This window comes from Periophthalmus magnuspinnatus, chromosome 4 (genome assembly GCF_009829125.3).
Source record: "Periophthalmus magnuspinnatus isolate fPerMag1 chromosome 4, fPerMag1.2.pri, whole genome shotgun sequence".
Lineage (NCBI taxonomy): Eukaryota > Metazoa > Chordata > Actinopteri > Gobiiformes > Gobiidae > Periophthalmus > Periophthalmus magnuspinnatus.
In genome coordinates, this window is record NC_047129.1 from 20,620,082 (window position 1) to 20,646,034 (window position 25,953).

Sequence of the window (25,953 nt, forward strand, 5' to 3'; positions counted from 1 at the left end):
AGGGTCCCATTTAAAAGTACGTAAGCAATTGGATTCACCTACGATAGTCTTGCCATCGTTTTCGAGGCACCAAGGGAACGGCTTTGGCATGAGCTGAACAGGAACAGGTTTGGGCGGCTGGACGCACTTGTTGCAGTTACTCAACGGCACAGAGCAGTTTATTGGGCGCATTTTGGGCACTTGAGGACAGTTTGGGTGCGAGTAGGATTTCGCCGTGTGGACGTGGAGGAGATGACAAGTATCGCAGTCTGAAGCTGGTAGACCCATGAGAGGGAGTCCTTCTCCAGCCGTGTAAGGCATCAAACCGCACACATAACAGCTGGAGTTAGGTCCAATATGGTTTGCAACTTCCCAAGCCATAGTCAAGAAAATATTCATGCCATTCATGCCATCGTCCTGAGGTTTCGTTTGGCTCTGTGCGGCTGCGCCACACACCAGAATGTGAAGAAGCAAACAGAGGATTTCATTTGGAGACATGGGGCTGTAAAAAGTGGTCCAGGTCCAAACTTAAGAGCAGTTTACCTTTAAGAAGTGGATTCATAAAAATAAATTAGAAAGAATCACCCAAAATTATTTTCTTTACATTATGTGGTATCGATATAAAAATGTTTTTGTTCTTACCTGTTGTCGTCTGCTGTCGTCTAAGTTGACTTCTGGTAAATACTGGAACTTTCACGTTTGGGCCCTGAGGCATCATGTCCTCATAGATATTGAGACTCCAGCCAATCAGAGAGCAGTTTTGTCTCTATCACCTCCCATTCACCCATTGAGTCTGAAGTAAATCATTACAAAACTGAGTGGATTAGATCAGATCAATAGGTGCCAATCAGTCTCACAGCACGACCTTTGAACCCTCTTGAATCGAGGAATTAACACGATTTACATACAGCCTCATTTTGGGTTTTTTGTTTAGCTATGTTCATACCTGGATTTGCTCTGGTTTGATTTCCATGTTTGTAATATTTTAAAAAAGCATAATCTTTTTAGTTTTGATAATTTTAAACATTTTAAATATGCATGTTTTATCTACAAAGTGCTACATGGATTAGCCCCGCCTCCCATGTCAGAGCTTTTCAAAACAAAAAACACCCGAAGCATGAGGACCAGGGCCTCGTCCAGAGGAGACTGTGAGGTGCCCTATAGAAAAACTGCCTTTGGACAAAATGCTCTTTCTGTGAAGGCGAGTAAGATCTGGAACGGCATTCCACTTCAAATAAGAGAGTGCTCCACATTATCCACTTTTAAAACTCAACTCAAACTCTGGCTGAAATCAAATCAGTCATGTGATCACTAATCAATACATGGACCTCCCTTCTTACTTTTCTTACCTTTTTTTTTTTTTTTTTTACTCTACTTCTCACTTTTTAACTCTTGTATATTGTACTAATGTGATGTATTTGTTGTACTTTTTACCTGCCTGGGGACTGCAGATGTAAATTAGCTCTGTAGCTATAATCCGGCATATTTACATTTGTTTACAACAGATGTTCATTAATGTGCATTGTCCCTATCAAATAAATAAATAAATTAAAAAAATAAATTTGAGGACGTCTATGTTATTGTGGACATTTGAGGTCGTCCGTGTTATTTGGGACATTTGAGGACGTCTCTGTTCTGAAAAATGAAGAATTGAGGGAGATTTGAATATAACTGTCACAATAATCTCTACATCGACTCATCCTTCAGTTTATGAACTATATTTATTTGGGTCTATATTTATTATGAGACTTTTTCTTTGCAAATTTGTGTAGATTTGGCTGTTTTTGTTGTGATTTGATCAGATTTGATCAGGATTGATCATATTTGATCAGGTTTGAGCTGTGGAGGGAACGTCTCTTTTCTGGCTAATTATTGGTACATTCTGTTATTTATTTGTTGCAGCTCATTTAATGAAACTGTCCATTTGAAATGTTCAGTTTAATGGGATTATCTTGTATTATTTAAATCTTAATTAGTGACTATAGACTGTTTATATAAATGGACATAGCTAACCTACTAGCCACCGCATTCCAAACAGGAGGTGATCATGGGCGCACTTCTAGCTCCATTGACTCCAATTCACTTTCTGTGTAAAAACTGTGTCCCCTCTCTCTGTAACTGCTGCTGTCAGACTCGTCATTTTGGTCTTAAATGTTTGTATTAACCCGATCTACACTTTTTTTTTCCACTGTTGTGTCTGTAAATCAAGATATGAACATTAATAACAGACAAATCAGGCGTCTTCTTTCCCCGAGATTGCTCCTCCGTGTTAGCAACAGGTTTGAGTTATAGCATTGGATTGGATTGACTCTTTGGTTGCTATGATACTCGTGGTTGGATTTCCAAATATGGACCTGGGCTTCAAATCATCCTCTATAACTGCTCTAGCCTCGATGAGCTTCATTTGGAACCAAACACTGTGGTGACGCCACACTCTCTCAGTCTCTTCTTTATTCAGTCTGTGTTAAATTTACATAGAGTAGTTTCAATATTATCGTTTATCGTTACATTTCTCTGTAGTGATATATTGAGATTCAAAATGTGTGATTGTGACAGGTCTACATATAACTCACGAGTTATTTCATTTTGATAATACTATTTATGTGTATATTTCTTTTTCCTGCACAGGCGACCGGTCAGCCCTATGAACAATACGCCAAGATGATTTTCATGGAACTGAACGACGCATGGTCGGAATTTGAAAGTCAAGGACAGAAACCTCTTTACTGATGAGATTCTACAGCCACAACATCTGCTACATCTGCAACGTCTGCGACATCTGAGACATCTGCAACATCTGAGACATCTGCCTTTATATGTTCCCTGCTCCGAAGCCCCTGGCTCTTTCCAGCGAGGACTACAACAGAGACACTCGCTTCTGAAGTGGATCAAACTGATATTAAAGACTAAATATAACTCTAAGTACTGTAGGTATGTGTGCAACTACTGTCCTCCTTCATTGTCCCCAAACCTGAACCCACCAATCAGTGCAGAGAAGAGGCCTGGTCATGTGATGCATAAATAAGGAAGTCAGTTGTTCATTAGTTTTTAACAATGATTGAAACAGTCATAGCCATTTCAACTATTTTTAGTTAGGTCCTAAAGGCGGGGACGGCACTGAGGAGGAGGAGCTAAGAGGACGCTAAGGAGGAGGAGCTAAGGGGGGTGCTAAGGAGGAGGAGCCAAGGGGGCACTAAGAAGGAGGAAATAAGGAGGAGGAGCTAAGGGAGCGCTAATGTGGGTGCTCACTTAACTTGTTAGTATAGAGCCTTTTAACAATGGAGCCCCAGCCCTGCCGCATTTGAGTTGCTGTTTTTAACTAGCTTAAATGTCTTTAGCACCTGTAGTGGTTTATAAAAGCTAATAGGGTTTTTTTTTTTGGAGTCTCAATTTAATCAAGACGGGATGTGCTATGAAAGTGGGGCAACAGACTTTGGGGAGCTGTGGGGGTGCATTGACCAGTCTAGGGGAGGCGAGTCCCCCTCAAGCCCCCCCCCTTGAGGTCCCCCCCCCACCACCACCACCTCAAGCTTCCCTCTGGCGCCGCCCCTGCCCAAAGATACAGTTTGGTCATGTTCACCATTTTGTAGGTCAGTTCTGGGGTTAGTGTCTTCAGGATGAAGTGTAGCTTTAGGTGTCTTTGAAAAGGCCACGATTAGAAACATTAAAACTCATATTTGGTGAGATTGAGATAGTCACAGAGTTTGAGTCGCTTCATTATTGACATGGTTCAGTTTGATTTAAAATACATTTACTTGTTTTTCACCTGATACAATTTGAAGTGACGTTTCAGGTCTTAAATTAGAGATAAACTGTTTGTGATCTGAGCCTGTTTTGTGTGTTTCATTATTTGGAGTAAATAAATGGGTTAGCAGCATATTTAGCATTAGCATTCATGCACAAACCGCTCTGTCCTCTCCTCTATAATGGCTCTGTCCTCTCCTCTATAATGGCTCTGTCCTCTCCTCTATAATGGCTCTGTCCGCTCCTCTATATCAGTTCTTTGAAGCTCACTGCAGCTTTGACAGACACTAATTTATTTGAAGTTATTTTTGTGTGAATCAGAACGACTGTTTTCAGAATCTGAGTGAAGTGGGTCTGATCTGATCATAACAACGCTTCCAGCTCTAAAACACGGGTTTATGTTTATCATAAATGAAATGAGCGTTTTAAGAAGTCAGTATAAAGATTTATATTTACAGTCTATGGTTTTAAGAGATCTTTATGTTGAATTTGACTTGAAATGTTTTTGTTTTGTTTCTGTTTTTTACACTGTTCTGACGACTGCACTGACACTGTTTTATTTATTCATTTAAATCTTTTTTGGACCAGTTACATAAATAACATCAATAGAATTTTTATATATATCTCCTGTGTTATAAGGCAAACAATGACTTGAATTCATCTATAACTGAAGGAACCTGATGTAACTGATGATGTGTTGATGTAATGTGAAGCCCTGCTGTGTTCAGGGGGTGCAGAACAACGACAGATAAGGACTGTTGTCATAGTGATTAACAATTTAAGACTAAATATTACATTGTTTGACTGGGGAAAGCGGTTTTTATATTTATCAAAATGTTGCATTTAACAGAAAGCTGAATCCAAACAAATGAAGCATGAACAATAAGTAATGATCGACAAGAGCATCGTGTATTTAAAGTGTACTGAATCTGCTGACGGGTTTAAGAATGTGATGATGTCATAGTCCCAGAGGGGTCAAGGGTCAGATTTCCCTGTTGATTAAACTACATGAAATATCCAGAAGGTAAAAGCACAAATGTTGAACCTGATCATTTTTATTAGTGATTAAAGGAAGAGCTGAGTCACAGAGTCTGGACGAGGGTCAGTTTAAACATCACTGGCCAATAAAACGCACCGATGTCGCCTGAACACGCCGATGTCGCCTGAACGTGCCGATGTCGTCTCAGGCTCAGTTCTGGTTTGAAATGTGTCTCTTTGTTTTCCGTTTTTAGAGCATTTCAAAATATCATGTTTTTAAAGGTGTTTTTTGTTTAAACAATGAACAAATGAAGCGGGAAACTCCCTGCTCCCAAACCCTGCACCTCCTCTCTACCTCCTCCACCTCCTCCTCTCTACCTCCTACATCTCCTCCACCTCCTCCTCTCTCTGCTCTTACAGCTTAAGTCTTAGTATAGGTGAGTGGGTGGGGGTCCTGGGGTGAGTGAGGTGAGTGAGAGGGCGGAGGTCCTCAGGTGAGTGAGGTGAGTGAGGTGAGTGGGCGGAGATCCCGGGGTGAGTGGTGGTGAGTGGGCGGAGGTCTCGTTCAGGCGGGTCCTGTCTTGTGTCTCGTGTTTGCCTGTCTGCTGTATATCTGACATACTGTCCACGTGTATGTTTACAGGATGTGACACGTGCGGCTCATGAATAAAAGACAGAAACAGTCGGGCTTGTTTGTAGTGACATTGTTTGACCACCAGGGGCAGTGTTTGGTTGCACATACTCGACATGTTCAGTGAACTGGGTTTAGGAGCCGTAAATACAGTTAGAACTTCACTTTATATAAGAGATAATCTGAAGAACATTTATGAAACAGGCTCTTTTCATATTTACTGCCTTTTTATAATTGACCGTAAATTAAAATGAAAACACGGCATTTCTTCATCACATCATCGTTTTGGTTCAAACTGAGAGAAAAGTGTAAAACACCGCTCCTGAGGCTCATGTGATTTTTCAGCTCCAGTTTGATATAAACTACTGAAGAACAAGCAACAAAAATAAATACAAATAAATATAAGACATTTGTAAAACCCTGAGCTGTGTTTTCACTACAGTAAAAACATGCAAATATCTGATAAATACAGGTTTGTGATTGGGCAGTGAGTCCTGGGAGAGGGGCCGAGGCTGGTCTGGGTCTGGGTCGGTCCTCGTCTGGTCCAGGTTTAGGTCCAGGTTTAGGTCCAGGTTTAGGTCCAGGTTTAGGTCCAGGTTTAGGTCCAGGTTTAGCCTGTGTCAAAAAAATAAATCCCCAGAAACTCATTGATCATTTGAACAACACAGACACTAAGATGATTGGATCTAATAAACTATGATTTAGTTCAAATGAAAGTCCATCCATTTTCTTCCTCTTCTCTGGGGCTGGGTCGCGGGGGCAACAGTCTAAGCAGAGACATCCCCGGACCTCCCTCACCCCAGACACGTCCTCCAGCTCCTCCGGTGAGACCCTAAAGCCCAGGTCAGCCGAGAGTCATAGTCCCTCCAGAGTGTCCTGGGTCTTCCCCGGGGCCTCCTCCTGGTGGGACATGAACACCTCCCCAGGGAGGACTCCAGGTGGCATCAGGAACAGATGCCCAGGCCTCAGCTGCTCCCCTCTCTCCTCTCTTCTCTCTCCTCTTTCCTCTCCTCCCTTCTTCTCTCCTCCCCTCTCTGACACAGCTGTAGTTCTCCCCTCTCGTCGCTCTCATTCCCTCCTGTTCCCTGGTGACACACTGAAATAAACCCGGCTCCTCTCCCTCCTCCTTCTTCTCCTCTACTCTTTCTCCTCCCTCCTCTCCTCTTTCTCCTCTCTCCTCCCTCCTCCCTCTTTCTCCTCCCTCCTCTCTGACACACTGTAATAAACCCGGCTCCTCTCTCCTCTTCTCTCTCTCCTCCTCCTGGCTGTACAGCTGTAGTAAACCCTGCTCTTCTCTCCTCTCTCCTCCTCTCTGTACAGCTGTAGTAAACCCTGCTCCTCTCTCCTCTCTCTCTCCTCCTCCTCCTCTCTGTACAGCTGTAGTAAACCCTGCTCTTCTCTCCTCTCTGCTCTCTCTCTCCTCCTCCTCCTCCTCTCTGTACAGCTGTAGTAAACCCTGCTCCTCTCTGCTCTCTTCTCTCTCTCCTCCTCCTCCTCCTCCTCTCTGTACAGCTGTAGTAAACCCTGCTCCTCTCTGCTCTCTTCTCTCTCTCTCTCCTCCTCCTCCTCCTCTCTGTACAGCTGTAGTAAACCCTGCTCCTCTCTCCTCTCTGCTCTCTTCTCTCTCCTCCTCCTCCTCCTCCTCTCTGTACAGCTGTAGTAAACCCTGCTCCTCTCTCCTCTCTGCTCTCTTCTCTCTCTCTCCTCCTCTCTGTACAGCTGTAGTAAACCCTGCTCCTCTCTCCTCTCTGCTCTCTCCTCCTCCTCTCTGTACAGCTGTAGTAAACCCTGCTCCTCTCTCCTCTCTCTCTCCTCCTCCTCCTCTCTGTACAGCTGTAGTAAACCCTGCTCTTCTCTCCTCTCTGCTCTCTCTCTCCTCCTCCTCTCTGTACAGCTGTAGTAAACCCTGCTCCTCTCTCCTCTCTCTCCTCCTCCTCCTCCTCTCTGTACAGCTGTAGTAAACCCTGCTCCTCTCTCCTCTCTCTCTCCTCCTCCTCCTCCTCTCTGTACAGCTGTAGTAAACCCTGCTCCTCTCTCCTCTCTGCTCTCTTCTCTCTCTCTCCTCCTCCTCCTCCTCTCTGTACAGCTGTAGTAAACCCTGCTCCTCTCTCCTCTCTCTCTCCTCCTCCTCCTCCTCTCTGTACAGCTGTAGTAAACCCTGCTCCTCTCTCCTCTCTCTCTCCTCCTCCTCCTCTCTGTACAGCTGTAGTAAACCCTGCTCCTCTCTCCTCTCTCTCTCCTCCTCCTCCTCCTCTCTGTACAGCTGTAGTAAACCCTGCTCCTCTCTCCTCTCTGCTCTCTTCTCTCTCTCTCCTCCTCCTCCTCCTCCTCCTCTCTGTACAGCTGTAGTAAACCCTGCTCCTCTCTCCTCTCTCTCTCCTCCTCCTCCTCCTCTCTGTACAGCTGTAGTAAACCCTGCTCCTCTCTCCTCTCTCTCTCCTCCTCCTCCTCCTCTCTGTACAGCTGTAGTAAACCCTGCTCCTCTCTCCTCTCTGCTCTCTTCTCTCTCTCTCCTCCTCCTCCTCCTCTCTGTACAGCTGTAGTAAACCCTGCTCCTCTCTCCTCTCTCCTCTCTTCTCTCTCTCTCCTCCTCCTCCTCTCTGTACAGCTGTAGTAAACCCTGCTCCTCTCTCCTCTCTGCTCTCTTCTCTCTCACCTCCTCCTCCTCCTCCTCCTCCTCTCTGTACAGCTGTAGTAAACCCTGCTGCTGTGTCGGGGGTGGCTCCAGAAGGAAATACGTTGTCAATGAAAACAAATGTTTTGGAGGGTGACTCATTTTGCTGGTGACGCACAGACGAGTCGTACTGGGATGTTACAGAGTCTCATTTCGTGCATTATGGGCCAGAGATGTGAACAAACACAGCACTGTGTCCTCAGGAAACTTAAAAACATCACATGTAGACTTTTTAATAATTATGTTTTTATTTCGAAAAACACTCCATTCCACCAATGTGACCTGGAGCTTGGCCTGGTGGCATTATCTGCTGCATTAGTAGCATCCCCTCCATTAGAAAATAGTAAAATAAAAATTAAATTCTATCACTGGACAAAAGTTTCAGAGTGCAGACGTTTGGCTGCTCGTTCTTATACACAGACGAGGCCACCATGGGGCCCCCAAGAGCCCTGCATTTATATTGAAAATAATGATTGGAAGGTTTTTTGGAAACTAAACAGGTTTTTATATTAGTTTAAACACCCCTCTAAAAGGATTAGATGTGTTTTATTTACAGTAGTTAAATATGTGCTGCTTACTTTTGTTTTTGAGTCGAGCAGTGGTGTGGACGACTCCGTGTTTACGCCAGCATGAAGGACCCCTCCAGGTGCACTCTGGGAGACTGAGGCTGCAGAGGGACATTTGAATGAGTGTTTTACAGAATAAAAGACTTGTGTCAAAAGCGACGTTAAGTTTATCTAAAGTCTGGGACACACCTCAGACTGACAGAGACGCACCTCAGAGCGACAGAGGACGCACCTCAGAGCAACAGAGGACGCACCTCAGAGCGACAGAGGACGCACCTCAGAGCGACAGAGGACGCACCTCAGAGCGACAGAGGACACACCTCAAACTGACAGAGGACACTCCGCGCATGTTCCAGACAGAGCACATGTTCCTGACAGATTCGCTCAGACGCTGCTGTTTTTGTTGGTCTTTTTCCAATTGAGAGACTGGGAAATATTCTTAAGGAAATCTCATTTGTCTGGAGTCATCATTTTGACGCTGATCACTAAATGATTTAAAGTGATGCCTGTGTTTTCGGACTCAAAATGGCTGCTCTGCTTGTGTTTTTATTTTAAATGTGTCACATATTTACTTCACTCTTTACCAAAATAAAATGCTTTGATGTTCTTAAAGGTACAGTTTGTAACTTTCCATGGAAATGGAAGGTTAGAAACACAAAGCACTAACATTTCCCATAGAGACAGATCAGCGTTAATGCCATACCATGGAATTGTATTAACAAAGGAATCACAGTTCCGTGGAATCAGGAAGTGGCCCCCGTTCAAATATAAGTCCAAACGGACTAAAAGACAAGTGTCTATTTTTTGGCTAACACACTGTGGCTTTAAATTAAGAGCAGGCAGTAACATGTTCAGCTGCTATTAGTGATATGCTAATGATGCTAATGTGAACAATATACAAATATATTACAGTGCTTACAAAATGTTCTGTTTCCCACAAGACAGTGTCATTTCTTACTCTCAGACATAACGTTACATTTTGGCCAAGGTCACATTTCGCACTTCTTCACAATAGCTTTTTTCATACAGGGCATAACACCCACTCTGGGATGATTTAAAACACTGGTGTAATCTCAAATTGTTGGACTCTGCATATGATTCTACATGGACTTTGCATTTGATTCTGCTTTGAATTTTGCTGTACGCTGCCTTTAACCCAACTGTAAAATAAAAATCTACAGAACGATTCCCGAGCCTCTGTGGCTGTTCTTCTACAACAGAACAGAAACCGACACTAATCAAAAGAAATAAAAAACATGAGTTCAGCTGCAGACAGGGGTGTTTAAGGTAGTCCAGGGTTTAAGATAGGTTAGGTTTCAAGATAGGCAAGACTTTAAATTAGGCTAGGCTTTAAGATAGGCTAGGCTTTAAGCTAGGATTGGCTTTAAGGTTTTGCTTTAAGCTAGGCTGGGGTTTAAGATAGGTTAGTCTTTAAGATAGGCTAGGCTTTAAGTTAGGCTAGGCTTTAAGTCAGGCTAGACTTTAAGCTAGGCTAGGCTTTAAGTCAGACTAGGCTTTAAGTCAGGCTAGGCTTTAAGCTAGGCTAGGCTTTAAGTCAGGCTAGGCTTTAAGATAGGCTAGGCTTTAAGCTAGGCTAGGCTTTAAGTCAGGCTAGGCTTTAAGATAGGCTAGACTTTAAGCTAGGCTCTGTTTTAGCAGCTTTAGGAACACATAGCAGAATGTAGAACTGAAGGTGTGACCGGGAACAGGGAAGCAACAGTGTAAGAATAAAATATTGGAACTGGAAATAGATTTGTCAAAATCCACCTTACGCCCAACCCTCCCCACTCTGGAACGTCACACCGACCCTCCACACTCTGTTTGGAACATCCAGGAGAGTCCAGATGCGTGACTATTTCAAACCTGTTATACAACACAAGAACTGCTGCCAAACTGGTGCTGGGGTCAGACAGGGCACGTTCTTACCCACAGTTCCAGGCTTCAGTGACTATGGTACAAAACCAAGGTTCAAACATATACTGACCCTACGTACAAACACACTGACCCTACGTACAAACACACTGACCCTACGTACAAACACACTGACCCTACGTACAAACACACTGATCCTACGTACAAACACACTGACCCTACGTACAAACACACTGAGCCTACGTACAAACACACTGACCCTATGTACAAACACACTGACCCTATGGACAGACAGTACTTTGTAGGTCGTTGTCATGGTTTTGAGAAGACGTATCTCATATGAGTGATGGGTTTGCTTTACATGTTCCATAGTATGGCATTAAACTGTCCAAGGAGACAAGCAGCTGATGGCACCAGGCTCCATCACTGAGGTCACTCACGCACTGAGGTCACTCACACACTGAGGTCACTCACATACTTAGGTCACTCACATACTTAGGTCACTCACACACTGAGGTCACTCACACACTGAGGTCACTCACACACTTAGGTCACTCACATACTTAGGTCACTCATATTGAGGTCACTTACACACTGAGGTCACTCACATACTGAGGTCACTCACTCACTGAGGTCACTCACTCACTGAGGTCACTCACACACTGAGGTCACTCACTCACTGAGGTCACTCACACACTGAGGTCACTCACACACTGAGGTCACTCACACACTGAGGTCACTCACACACTGAGGTCACTCACACACTGAGGTCACTCACACACTGAGGTCACTCACACTGGTGGGGCTGATGGAGCTGGTGGATGTGATGTTCACATCCTCCAGTGTCCCACTGAGAGGAACCGTTTTCACTCCAACTGTTATAAATCCTCAGGCAGATGTTCTCAGGCCCCAAGGTTCCAGTTTAAGACAATAATTTAGTGCAAAACAATATTCTTATTCTATGTCGACATTTTAAACAGGTTTTGGTCTCACTTTATAATAACTGCACCGTATTAATGATTCAGGCTCAGTAACTCCCTCATAAAGGGGCCATGTTTGTTATGTTTGAGGGTTTTTTAACTTTGGATGTTTAAACCTCTAAATCAGTGGTTCTTAACCTGGGTTCGATCAAACCCTAGGGGTTCGGTGAGTCAGTCTCAGGGGTTCGGCGGAGGTCAAGACATGCACTCGACTCATATGATTTGCGGACTGCGATCGTCTCCAGACGCTGGTCGTGTCCCAATTCGACAAATGCACCCTTTGATGTGCCTGTCGAAGTACCTGCCTAACTTAAATGAGCCGTTTGAAGGGCATAAAAACATAAAACGACATAAAAACGAAGAAAAGGAACAGACTTTGCTGTGAAAATGACATGTGAGGCACTTACCAAGGTGAAGCCTGAACTGGTCTCTCAAAGGCAACAGCAGAAGTCACACTGATTTGCAGTAAATATTCATTATTATTCTAGCCTGACAGAAAGTAGGTGATGGGTGTGTGTTAAAATGTTAAAGAGAATAAATAGCAACAATACAAAGTTCATTATTGGTTTTATATATATATATATATATATATATATATATATATATATATATATATATATATATATATATATATATATATATATATATATATATATATATATATATATATATATATATATATACTTTTCAATAAAGAAGGGTTTGGTGAATGTGCAAATGAAACTGGTGGGGTTCAGTACCTCCAACAAGGTTAAGAACCACTGCTCTAAATTAAGTGATTACAGGTAACAGGTAAGGAGCCTAAATCTCAATAAACCATTTGTTCATTATGAGTTCAGCCTTTTTAAGTTCCTGTGGAACTGAGCTGGAGTCATGTTTTCACAGTAAATTTAAATCTTATCTGGACTAAACCTGCTCTGGATGTTCCTCTTGGTTGGCCTAAACCTACTCTGGATGTTCCTCTTGTTTGGACTTTCTGCTCTGGATGTTCCTCTTGGTTGGACTAAACCTGCTCTGGATGTTCCTCTTGGTTGGACTAAACCTGCTCTGGATGTTCCTCTTGTTTGGGCTAAACCTGCTCTGGATGTTCTGGATGAGCCGTACCAGTTTCCAGGCGTAGCTGACGTTGTAGGCCTCTTTACTGTTGTCCCTCAGCCTGTTCATGTGCCAGGACAGAGACGAGTTCACCGGGACAGAGATGATCTGACTGTAAGAAGAATCCATCTATGCAGAGTCTAAGCAGGGACTCCCAGACTTCCCTCACCCCAAAACCTCCTCCTGCTCCTCCAGTGGGACCCCATAGACATGGCCAGCTGATGGACATGGTCCCTCCAGCATGTCCTGGGTTTCCCTGGCACCTCCTTCCGGTGGGACATGCCCAGAAAACTTCCTTAGGATGGTGTCCAAGAGACATCCTGAACAGATACCCGAGCCACCTCAACTGCTCCTCTTGACGTGGAGGAGAAGCAGCTCTACTCAAAGCTCCTCACCCTATCTCTAAGGGAGCGCCCAGCCATCCTGTGGAAGAAACCTGTTTCAGTCACTTGTACCCACGACCTTGTCCTTTCGGTTATTACCCAAAGCTCATGACCATAGGTGAGGGTAGGAATGTAGACTGACCAGTAAATCGAGAGCTTTGCCTTTTGACTCAGCTCCTTCTTCACAGACCAATACAGAGACCGCATCACTGCAGACGCTGCACCGATCCAACTGTCAATCTCACTCTCCATCCTTCCCTCCCTTGTGAACAAGACCCTGAGATATTTGAACTCCTCCACTTGAGGCAAGGACTCTCCACCACCTAGAGAGGGCACCACCTTTTTCTGGTTGAGAAAAATAAGTTATTAAAGCCACACTGTGTAACTTTCTGAAGGTAGCACTTTTGATTGAATAGAAAGTTAAAGCCATACTTACAACTTTCTCCATAAGGAAAGCTTTATGCCTTACTGTGGAACATTATTCAAAAGAATGTTTTCATGGAGCAGGCTCTACCCTCACCGATGTTTGTTTAGCCTCAGTATTGAGTTGCTCTGACAGAGTTATGACTTGTGACTCATAACTTTCTTGTTTAAAACGGTGGTGCCAAAGTGAACGATGTGATGTTGTTGTTCAGCACACAGATCCAGCTGGAGCAGACCCAGCTGGATCGGACCCAGCTGGACCAGACCAGCCCCGGCTGGACCAGACACAGCAGGACCAGACCAGACTGAGCTGGACCAGACCAGCCCGAGCTGCAGCTGGACCAGACTCCCAGACTTCGGAAGGAACCAGCCACTAGATGGTTTGATGTTCATATCATCATTAAGGAATTTAAGCAACTTTTAAAAAATTGGAGGTGAAAATCAAAACTTTCGAGCGGAAAAACAAGCTCTGAAGGTCCAGTATGAGAAGTCTGCAGAGGAGGCAAAGGTTCTGGCTCAAAACAAAATGGAGGAGCTGAGAAAGGAGATCATCGCTTTTCAAAATGAGCTAAAAGATGAGAAAAGGTGAATCAGGAGCTGCAGACAGAAGTTGGTAAACTGCAAGAGGAGAAACAAGGTCTGCAGGCCAACTATGAGAGATCAGAAGAGACAAGGGTGACAGCTGAGAAGAACATGGAGGAGCTTAAGAAACACATTCAAGTTCTTCAAAAGTGAGGAGAAACTGAGGAGCAAACACCTGGAGAAGTCCATTTCAAAGGTTCAGGAGGAGAAGCATATATGAAAGACTGTCAGAGGAGGAAAAATGTTAAAGTTGAAAAGAACATGGTGGAGCTGAGAGGATGCAGAGAACATTGTGACTCTGTGGGGTTTTACTTTATTGCCATTCCTTTTTTGCCATTTTCTGAACAGACTTTTAATGGCTCTTCCATCTCAGCGCTGTGAGGACTGATGGTCACATGACATTGGCAGACGGTCACATGACATTGATATACTTGAGGTGATGACCTTAGCTCCAACGACACAAGTTTTACATGTGTTTAACTCTGTAGACAGTTTGTCAATATCTACATTAAATAATAATTCAATGGATTACATTTTTTTGTAATCTGTTATGTAATTCTGAGACTCCTGAAACCCCATTGAGACCAAAACGTTTTATGTCTGTTATGTTTTAATGAGTTATGTATTGTGTACTTTGTAAATACTCTGGCTCGACTCGTGTTGGAGCTCCGTCTGTGAGTGTAGGTCAGAAATAGCCTGTCCTGCCCAGAAACACACTGCCCCACATTACAGGAAGAGCTTCAGTCAACGGGACAGAGAAATCAGGTTGTCCAGACTGTGTCAACAACAGCACTCGACACCTGCCACCTCAGCACCTGTCACAGCAACTGTCACCTCCGTAGTAGTAGTAGTAGTAGTAGTGGTAATAGTGGTGGTGGTAATAGTAGTAGTTGTAGTAGTGGCAGCAGAAGTAGTAGTTATGAGGCCTTTGCTATGTAGTGACAGTAGTAGTACTTGTACTTCTTCAGTTCAGTGAGTTTTTCATTATAACTTAAATCTTTCATAATTACACTGTGACGGCTCAAGGCTCCTGTTTCCACTCCACAGATAAAAAAAGAGCTTTTGTGTGAAATTGTGATTCATGAGGAGGCCACAAGGAGGAGCATAGAGCATGAATATGTTTGTGCTGACGAGGATGTACAGAACAAGACGGCAATGACGACTCCAAACTGGAACTGGACCGTGTCGTTTTAGCAAATGTAACGATGAGGTTCACTCTGTCCTTGCATTTGACCCATTTTTTTCAATATCACTGACCCAACCTGCTAGGAGCCACGGGATCCACCTCCAGAGAGAGAACATGCAAACTCCACACAGACACAGGGAGAACATGCAAAGTCCACACAGGCAAAGGCAGAACATGCAAACTCCACACAGACACAGAGAGAACATGCAAACTCCACACAGACACAGAGAGAACATGCAAACTCCACACAGACACAGAGAAAACACGCAAACTCCGCCCATCCACAGGGAGAACATGCAAACTCCACACAGACTCAGAGAGAACATGCAGACTGCACACAGACACAGGAGAACATGCAAACTCCACACAGACACAGAGAGAACATGCAAACTCCACACAGACACAGAGAGAACATGCAAAGTCCACACAGACACAGAGAAAATGCAAACTGCACACAGACACAGGGAGAACACGCAAACTCCACACAGGCAAAGGCAGAACATGCAAACTCCACACAGACACAGAGAGAACATGCAAACTCCACACAGACACAGAGAAAACACGCAAACTCCGCCCATCCACAGGGAGAACATGCAAACTCCACACAGACTCAGAGAGAACATGCAGACTGCACACAGACACAGGAGAACATGCAAACTCCACACAGACACAGACAGAACATGCAGACTGCACACAGACACAGCGAGAACACGCAAACTCCACACAGACACAGACAGAACGTGCAAACTCCACACAGACACAGGCAGAACTTGAAAACTCTGCACAGACACAGGCAGAACATGCAAATTCCACACAGAAACAGAGAGAATGCAAACTGCACACAGAAACGGGAAGGACGTGTAAACCCCACACAGACACAAGCAGAACATGCAAACTCCACACAGGCAGAATGTGCAAACTCCACATAGATACAGAGAAAATGCAAACTGCACACAGACATGGGGAGAACATGTAAACCCCACACAGACACAGAGAAAACAAGCAAACTCCACCCATTCACAGGGAGAACATGCAAACTCCACACAGAAACAGGCAGAACATGCAAAGTCCACACAGGCACAATGTGCAAACTCCACATAGATACAGAGAAAATGCCAATTGCACACAGACATAGGGAGAACATGCAAACTCCACACAGACACAGAGAAAACACGCAAACTCCACCCATTCACAGGGAGAACATGCAAACTCCTCACAGACACAGGCAGAACATGCAAACTCTACACAGACACAGAGAGAACATGCAAACTCCACACAGACACAGAGAAAACATGCAAACTCTACACAGACACAGAGAGAACATGCAAAGTCCACACAGACACAGAGAAAATGCAAACTGCACACAGACACAGGAAGAACATGCCAACTCCACACAGAAACAGGCAGAACATGCAAACTCCACCCATTCACAGTGAGAACATGCAAACTCCTCACAGACACAGAGAAAATGCAAACTCCACACAGACACAGACAGAACATGCAAATTCCAAAAAGACATAGAGAGGACATGCAAACTTTAATTTATAGTGACTTAAACTAACAGTAATTCAAACCGTTGCACGTTCTGCACATCGTTTTCTGATGACGGCTGCTGCTTCACCTTTTACACAGAGATAGAGAGAGGTTTATCCTGAACCTGGCACCAGCACATTTCTGTGAAGCCCGAGGTGAAGTTATGGAGAGGCTGAGGCGGCTGATGGTTCTGCTGCTGCGGTGGATATTGGATAGTGTTGTACAAACAGTTGAAGTGGCAGAAACAGAGAGGGGAGAGAGTCAGGTTCATCTGGACAGAATGTGACACGTAAAGACGAGCAGCAAAACTCGATTCACACAAGCAACAAAACAACTCAAAACGGCTCAAGTCAGCTATGTATGCATCTGTGTGTGCAGTCTATAATCAGATCTCTCTCACCTCCTGCCTCCTTTCTTCACCTCCTGCCTCCTCTTCCTCACCTCCTGTCTCCTCTTCGTCACCTGAAATCAGATGTAAGCTGCGTTTGACCTGAGGTAGTCATTGACCTCTCCTTTCAGTGTTTGAGCCAACAGACGTTTGTGCATTTAACCGTTTGGACTGGGCCTATTTGAACAATTACTAAAGTCCAAATGGATCTCCATGGTAATGAGGACACTTGGATGTTTGCTATGGGCTGAAACGAGGCACAGTTTGAACTGCGTCCACCTGAAGGAAGAAAAGCTTTAAGTGAGATATTACGAGGGTCATTCAATAAATAAGGTGAATTTTTCGGTATAAGGACTTTTAATACAGTTAGAAGCTTACTTTTTTTGTTTTGTTTGTTTTACTTGTTTTTCTGTGTATGGTTCGATCACCTCAGGAGACCTCACTTCTGAAGGCCTCCCAGGCCTGCCTTCATCCTCAACACTGCTCCATCCTTTAAACACTTTATCCCACTTGTAGACATTTTTTTGGCTGAAACATGTGGCATCATACACAGTTGACATTCTCCTATGAATTTCAATGGGTTTGCACCTTCAGCAACCAAAAACTTGATAACTGACCGCTGTTCAATCCTGGAGCATGCTTCTTGGTTGGCCATCTTTGTTAATCGCCAAAACTCTCAAAGTTTTTTTTTAATCTGCAAAAGAAATTAAATCCATGTGAAAAACAAGTAAAAAAAAAAAAAAAAAAAAAAAAAAAAAGTAAGCTTCTAACTGTATTAAAAGTCCTTATACCAAAAAATTCACCTTATTTATTGAATGACCCTCGTATTATTATTAGTAGTAGTAGTAGCAGCAGCAGCAGTAGTATATGTACACACATCCCACACTTGAAATAATAAATACTGAAATAAAAATAAAATAAAAATAAAATTGAATAATTGTCTTTTCTTCTGCGTTTTCCTGTGTTTTCCTCTGTGTTTTCTTCTGTCCATTACAGTGTTTCAGGTGACTATTCACTGGGTCACATTAAAAGCCCATAAACAAAATGAAAACAAAGTGCTTCATGTGGATGTGCAGCACATTTAGCTCCAGGGTGATACAGGGCCTGGAGTCCATCTCATGTCATTAAAGAGGGGCTTTTTACCTCTGGGGTATTAAAAAGGGGCTATTTACCTCTGGGGTATTAAAAAGGGGGCATTTACCTCTACGGGGTATTAAAGAGGAGCTTTTTACCTCTGGGGTATTAAAGAGGGGAGATTTACTTCTAGGTTTGTGAAGCTGTTTTGTATCATGTTTTTATATATTTATGAAGAATTGTCATGTGGGAGCATGGGTGATGTAGGCTTGTGGGCGGAGCCTCGTACAGGCTCGTACTGCTAACCGAGAGGAGGATGTATGACACGTAAAACCTCTTGAGGCCTGTGTCTGGTGAGGAGCAGCGTTAGAAAATGGGAGAATGATAAAAGACATCCTTTTTGTGTCATAGCTCCTCTTTAATTTAGTTTTGCCCCAGTTCAGACAGTGTAAAATCTGCTTGGTGTTGCTGCTACTTCTAATTATAAAGCATTTTACTCTACACGAAACAGGAAGTGCGCCAATAGCATTCTAATGGTTGTTAGCTTTACCCTGAGGCAAACTCCGCTCTGGCCACTAAAGTTGTGAAACTCATTGCAGTGAATTAGGAATCTGGATCAGTGAGGACGAACTCTGGACCACTGCAAACTGTTTAAAATGAACTAGTTCTGTTTTTCACATTTTTAAGACAATAAAAATCAGGTATAGAGACTTTAAAGTGTGTTGCATTCTCTACCACAAACTAAAAATCTATGAAATCTAAAAAAAAAACCAAAAAAAAATGGAATGGACCGTCTCAAAGGTTCAGTTTTGTGTGACAAAAATTGAAAGCCTCATTCAGTCTGTGTTATGACGGCTATGAATTATTAAACAATCGAATCAGGATGATTTCCAGAAACTGGGTCCAAAGCACAGATCACATTTGCGTGTAATAAGAAAATGAAAATGAATAAAAACACAGATGTAGAATGAACTGGTTTGTTTGATGAGCTCAGGCAAAGCAAGACAAGTTTATTTGTAGAGCACACAGGTTCACAAAGTCATTCAAAGAGCTTCACAGAACTGGTGCTTTTCAAATTCTATAATGTGATGATGTCATACTCACAGATGGGGTCAAGGGTCAGATTTTACCATTGATTATATTGTACTTTGTCATGAAATATCCAAAAGGTAAATTCATAAATGTTGAACCTGATCCTATTAGAGACTAGAGCCAAGACTGAACTGAACAACAACACTAACACTAACAACACAGCCTCGCTCCAGATTGGCTCTGTGGATGTTATGACTCTTGCAACTTGGCTCCAAATTCACTGAACTAAGACTGAACCAGGATTACATCAGGACTACAGCAGGTCCCTGAGGTCTTCAGAGTGAGAGATGGTCTTTAGTGCTGGGCCGTGAAGAAACTTGGACACAACCACTGCAACCAGTTTAGTGCTGTACCAGAGATGCCCTCCCAGTCCTCTAGTCTCTGTATGAGGATCCATGATCGACAGTGTCAAAGATCTAACAGGGTCAAGACTGAGACTGCGCCTGCAGCAGTGTTCAGGCAGATGTCATTTATCACCTTGATAAGAGCAGTCTCAGTGCTGTGGTGGGGTCCAAACCAAAGGAGTTGTTAATTTGGAGAAAGTTAATAAGCTGTTGCTAAACTACTCTTTTGAGGACTTTGCCTAAAAATGGTAGATTTGAGACTGGTCAGTAATTGGTCAATATTGTGGGATCAAGACTGCTCGTCTTTAAGAGAGGCTTGATAACCGCAGTTTTCAAAGCGCTTGGGAATGTTCCAGATTAAAGTGACATATTAACTATGCGAGCAAGTGGTGACAGCAAACTATTGAGCACAGACTTTAGAAATTTAGTATGTAACTGTCATGATGTGTGTACTTCTGTTCCTGTTTTGCCTCCCTGGGTGCTCTTCCCCCTCCCTCACCTGTCTGTACCTGGAGCTGGGCGGAGCTCTCGGCTCCTCCCACGCTCACCTGCTGTCCATCTGGCTAATCACCACACCTGCCGTGGATAAGAGGAGCTGGGAGAAGACACTCGGGGCGAGATCGTCTGCGTTTGTCATCCCTTCATGCCTGGCGGTCCCTGTGTCCCTGTCGTGCTCCGGCCCTGGATGTCTCCTGCCCGCTCTGCCCTACGCCCGTCTGGTCTGCCTCCCGCTACCTACATCCCGTATGAACTTTCTGAACTGTCTTGTGCACTAAATGTACAATAAACACTGTAAATATTCCCCGAGTCTGCACTCTTTGGTCCGCTACACCCACCGTTACGACAGTAACACATTGAGGCAGCATGAACTCAGACTGGTGACGACCTCTGGGACAGTTTTGTCAGTTACAGGTGCAAAGTGAGTCAGCTCTAAGTGTCTAGGTGGGTGCAGAGGTGTTATTGTCTTGTGGCATTGATGATATTTTCAAGCACTCAGTGGCAACTGCTGTTGTGATTTTGGGCTTTACAAAAATAATTTTAATAGAGTTTTTAATGCTCTAACCCTTGTCATTAAAGTATACTTCAAACTCATTCCACAGATGAGTTCTAATGGCAGACTGTGCAGTTTCCATGTGGCTGTATCTTTGTAGTTTTATCTGTCAACCACAAACCATTTTTTCTTATGAAGATAAAAAGTGTTTTGCAGAAATACTGGTCTGGTTTATCTGTTTGAAGTGTACTTTGGTTGTGACTTCACTAAAGGAACTGGTGTAAGCTTCTGTTTTATGCAACATTTTGAGGACCTTTTCCCATTTAAAAGATATAATCGTTTTAAATTGTTTATTGCTATGGCAATGGCCCTAATTTTTTTTATCATTATGCAGCCCATGGATGGATTTTGAAATACTGACAGTTTGTATTTGCATTATTTTTATTTGGCAGCAGAAACATATTTGTTTTTATTTGTAAAATGATGTGGTTTGTTTTGAGGAGGAAAACGCAGAGACCAGGTTCTGTAGTGACGCAGTGTCAAGCTCCCAGTCTGTCCTTGTGTTTCTGTGCTATCTTTCCCCCTCCCTTCTGTGTCTGTACCAGGAGCTGAGCTTCCACCCACCCACTACACACCTGCAGCCCATGAACAATCAAACTTGCACCTGTGGAGCAAAAAGGGACCGAGGATCCAACACATGTCACCAGATCATCCATGCATCCCCTGTGGTACAGTTCCGCTTGGCTCAGTCTAGTTTTTTGTGCGTATGATCTCTGTACTCAGCTGGTTATTCTCGTTTTTAGCCAGATCCTGCTCCTTGGAACTACCCTGCACCTCTGCCTCTGACCCAGCTCTCCACAACTGGTACGAACACCTCAGCCTCCAAACCAGCTCACCTCGACCGGTATGAACACCCCAGGCTCTGACCCCACAACCTATGACCGTCTCTCTACTATCTGCTCCGCCATGTTTGTAAATAAACTCTGTTCAATTTTTTTACCCTGAGTCTGAATCTTTGATCGCCCCAGACATTACGACTCGCAGACTCTAGCTGCTCAGCCCATTCATCAAATGCTTCATTACAGATTCTGCCAGAGAAAATACATATGACATGGCTTTAAACAAAACATAATCTGAAAAGTATGTTCATCTACGCTGTTTTAGACTGTGTGGAATTAATGGCTCAAATTTCAAAATTACAAATTGTGCAGGGACAAGGAGGCTCTTTCCCAGTGTTCTTGTTCAAACACAGACAGCCTCCTCATCATCACATCATACCAGAGTTGAACACATTATACAGTTGAATTTATTATACAGAGTTTAACACATTACACCAGTTTAAATGTTAAGAATAAAATATGAATATAAACACTGCAGTATGTTTTATTACATGACGATGTTATGTTAATAGTATGTTATCAATTGTATGTTTTATTAGTAGTATGTTTGTTTGCGGTATGTCTGCGCTTTAATGTCACTAAATTGTTTAAGAAACACTGTTTTAAAGTCAATGTTTATTTTGTATTTCCACATAGCCTCTGGATCTAGAGACCAGAACCAGAATATGATCAAAACCAGAACATGAGACACACAGAACAGATTTCTCCTGTTTCCTCCTAATTTCTTTCCATCTTTTGATTCCCACAGGTCGTACTATTTTAAAGCTGTACAGTTTAACTTTTCTGGTAGAAGCTACGAAGCCTTCGGCCTTCTGGCTCTAACAGACCTGTAACTTCTTCAAGAGGCTCCATGTCCTCCACTTGTTACCCGTATTAATGTCATATATTTGAACTCATTATCAGTATAAAAGACACCTGTCAACAACCTCAAACAGTCAGACTCCAATCTTCATTATGGCCAAGACCAAAGAGCTGTCAAAGGACACCAGAAACAAAACTGTAGACCTGCACCAGGCTGGGAAGACTGAATCTGCAATAGGTAAGCAGCTGGGTGTGAAGAAATCAACTGTGGGAGCAATTATGAGAAAACGGAAGATATATAAGACCACTGATAGTCTCTCTCAATCTCGGGCTCCATGCAAGATCTCACCCTGTGGGCTCAAAATAATCACAAGAACGGTGAGCAAAAATCCCAGAACCACACAGGGGGACCTAGTGAATGACCTGCAGAGAGCTGGGACCATCAGTAACACACTACGCCACCAGGGACTCAAATCCTGCAGACGTGTCCCCCTGCTTAAGCCAGTACATGTCCAGGCCCTAGAATAGATCTGCATGGAGGAATGGGCCAGCAACCAGCAACAGTGTGTGAAAACATTGTGGAGATTTGCAGAAAACATTTGACCTTTGTCATTGCCAACAAAGGGTAAACAGTATTGAGGTAAATTTTTGTTATTGACCAAATACTTATTTTCCACCATAATTTGCAAATAAATTCTTTAAAAATCAGACAATGTGATTTTTTTTTTTTTTTCTCATTCTGTCTCTCATAGTTGAAGTGAACCTATGATGAAAATTACAGGCCTCATCTTTTTCAGTGGGAAAACTTGCACAATTGGTGGCTGACTACTTTTTTGCCCCACTGTATTATACTTTTATTTATTATACTTGTATATATGTATAATAAATTACATATAGTATACTTTTATACGTGTATTATACTTTCATATGTGAAGTGTGTTGCAGCAGTTTATTAATATTCATGAAACTCATAAAGGTCTTAAGCTGATGCAGGATTCGCATGAAAAAAAGAATCAGTTTATGACATAATAATACTAATAATAATAATCATCATGGTTAATGACATAATAATGAAGATGGTTTCAGTGGTGATGACATGAGTATTTTATTGGTCCATGAGGCTTATGTGTCTATAATGAGACGATGGCATCACCCTACACAGCACGGGCATGACATCAACAGTGTGGCATGTACCGTTTTATTTTTCCTTTTTTTCAGTTCATGAATAATTCATGAGAGGCCTGCCCCTTTAAAGCAGATCACATACTGGTGCGTGGTCACGATGATGTCATGATGTTGATAGTGAAGACACTGCTCTCGTCTCCTGAAGGTAAAATGAAATGTCTGCTCCTCCCACAAACACAACCGAGAGCACATGGATCAGAACAGAGTCATGTGACTGTAAACATAGTGCACTGTGGGATTTTTCTTTGATCAAAAAGAAAAAAAAAAGAACAATAAAAGAAAACACGGAGATTTGAAAAGACAATGTGGCAGATGTGTGTTACATTACAAAAATGAAATGAATAATAACAAATGAAGACAGTTCCCCCTGAAAATGATAGTAATGAAAGTAATGAAGAAAAATCGAACTGTAATTCCTCTATTTCTGTGTAGAAAAACCTGACATCACAGAGACTTCTGAGCGGCTGCAGCTGCCCCTCTTCCACGTCACATTAAACACAAACATGATGTTGTCCACTTTGTGATTTTCTCTATTTGACAGACTGTAGTAAAAATGAGCATTTTTAATCACATGACACAAATACAGCATTACATCATCACCTGATGACTTCATGCATCTCCAGAGGTGATGTCAGTGTGTGTGTGCAGGTGAGGGCTCTCCACGTGCTGCGTTCAGGGACTGTATAACATATACAGTACTACACTACTACAGTATTACAGTACTACAATACCACAATAGTACAATGCCACAGTGCTGCAGTACTACAATACTGTTACACTGCACTAAATGCAGTGGGGCAAAAAAGTATGTAGTCAGCCACCAATTGTGCATGTTCTCCCACTTAAAAAGATGAGAGAGGCCTGATTTCCATCATTCTAGAGACAGAATGGGGGGAAAGAATCCAGGAAATCACATTGTAGGATTTTTAATGAATGGTAAATTCCTCGATAAAGTAAGTATTTAGTCACCTACAAACAAGCAGGTTTTCTGGCTCTCACAGACCTGTAACTTCTTAAGAGGCTCCTCTGTCCTCCACTCGTTACGTCAAACACAGACTCCAAACACCACTATGGCCAAGACCAAAGAGCTGTCAAAGGACACCTGAAACACAACTGTAGACCTCCACCAGGCTGGGAAGATTAAATCTTGGTGTGAAGAAATCAAATGTGAGGGAAATTATTAGAAAATGGAAGAGATACAAGACCAATCTGCCTTGATGTGGGGCTCCACGCAAGATCTCATCCCGTGGAGTCAAAATGATCACAAGAACGGCAAGCATTTGCATGATCCAGAAGAGGATTGGGAGAATGTCATATGGTCAGATGAAACCAAAGTAGAGCTTGTCGTGTCGTGAGGAGAAAGAACACTGAGTTGCATCCAAAGAACACCATACCTACTGTGAATCATGGGGGTGGAAACATCATGCTTTGGGAATGTTTTTCTGCAAAGGGACCAGAACAACTGATCCGTGTAAAGGAAAGAATGAATGGGGCTATGTATCGTGAGATTATGAGTGAAAACCTCCTTCTATCAGCATTTAAGATAAAACGGGGCTGGGTCTTTCAGCATGACAATCCCAAACACACCGCCTGGGCAATGAAGGAGTGGCTTCATAAGAAGGATTTCAAGCTCTAGGAGTGGCCTAGCCAGTCTCCAGATCTCAACCCCATAGAAAATCTTTGGAAGGACTTAAAAGTCCGTGTTGCCCAGCGTCAGCCCCAAAACATCACTGCTCTAGAGGAGATCTGCTTGGAGGAATGGGCCAAACTACCAGCAACAGTGTGTGAAAACCTTGTACGTCACAGTGGGCGTGTCACAGTGGGCGTGTACATCACATCGGGCATGTACATCACAGTGTGTGGGTGACAGTGGGCGTGTACGTCACAGTGGGCGTGTTGCAGTGGGAGTGTCGCAGTGGGCGTGTCACAGTGGGCGTGTCACAGTGGGCGTCTCACAGTGGGCGTGCCACAGTGGGCGTGTCACAGTGGGCGTGTACATCACATCGGGCATGTACCGGTGGAGGTTAAACAGGGGTAGATCAAAAAAATGACGTCTTGAAAATAAGAGATTAAAGATTACTCAAATATGAATCATTTCAAATACAACTTCAAAGGCTCAGTGAAAAGAAATGACTAGAACATGGTTAAACATCTGAACAGAACAGTTTGAAGAACACATCTGATTTAATCATATTTATGAAGATCAGACTTAATGGAAAAAACACATAATTTTCAATGACCATATTAGTTTTCATCTCTGGGATTTCCATTTCTGTCGCCTCCTATGCTATCTGTCATCACAAAGTCATTAGTGTCATGAAAGCTCCAGGGGAACAGAGAGTCTCCATTATCAGAGACAGCGAAGAACACTGCACAGAACCAGAACCACAGCCTGAAGAGAGTCTCCACTATCAGAGAGAGCAAAGCCAAAGGTCCACAGAGTCTGATCCTGTTGTTTTTCTGTTTGCTCCTCTGGCTGTGTCAGTAAAAGGAGGTTGTGGTAAACGCTGATAAGAAAAGCACATGACGACCATGCTGGCTATTTCATCCATA

General features: G+C 43.2%; 1 protein-coding gene across 1 annotated transcript in view; it reads left to right on the forward strand.

Annotated features, from left to right (window-relative positions):
• The window catches only part of dnajc6 (DnaJ (Hsp40) homolog, subfamily C, member 6), a 30,633-nt gene extending 27,701 nt beyond the window's left edge, over nt 1–2,932 (forward strand). Inside the window, exon 18 of the mRNA XM_033965760.2 lies at nt 2,608–2,932. Coding sequence (XP_033821651.2) covers nt 2,608–2,709 — 102 coding nt within the window. The 3' untranslated portion in view covers nt 2,710–2,932. The remainder of the gene's footprint in view (nt 1–2,607) is intronic.
• Nucleotides 2,933–25,953: the final 23,021 nt, after the last annotated feature.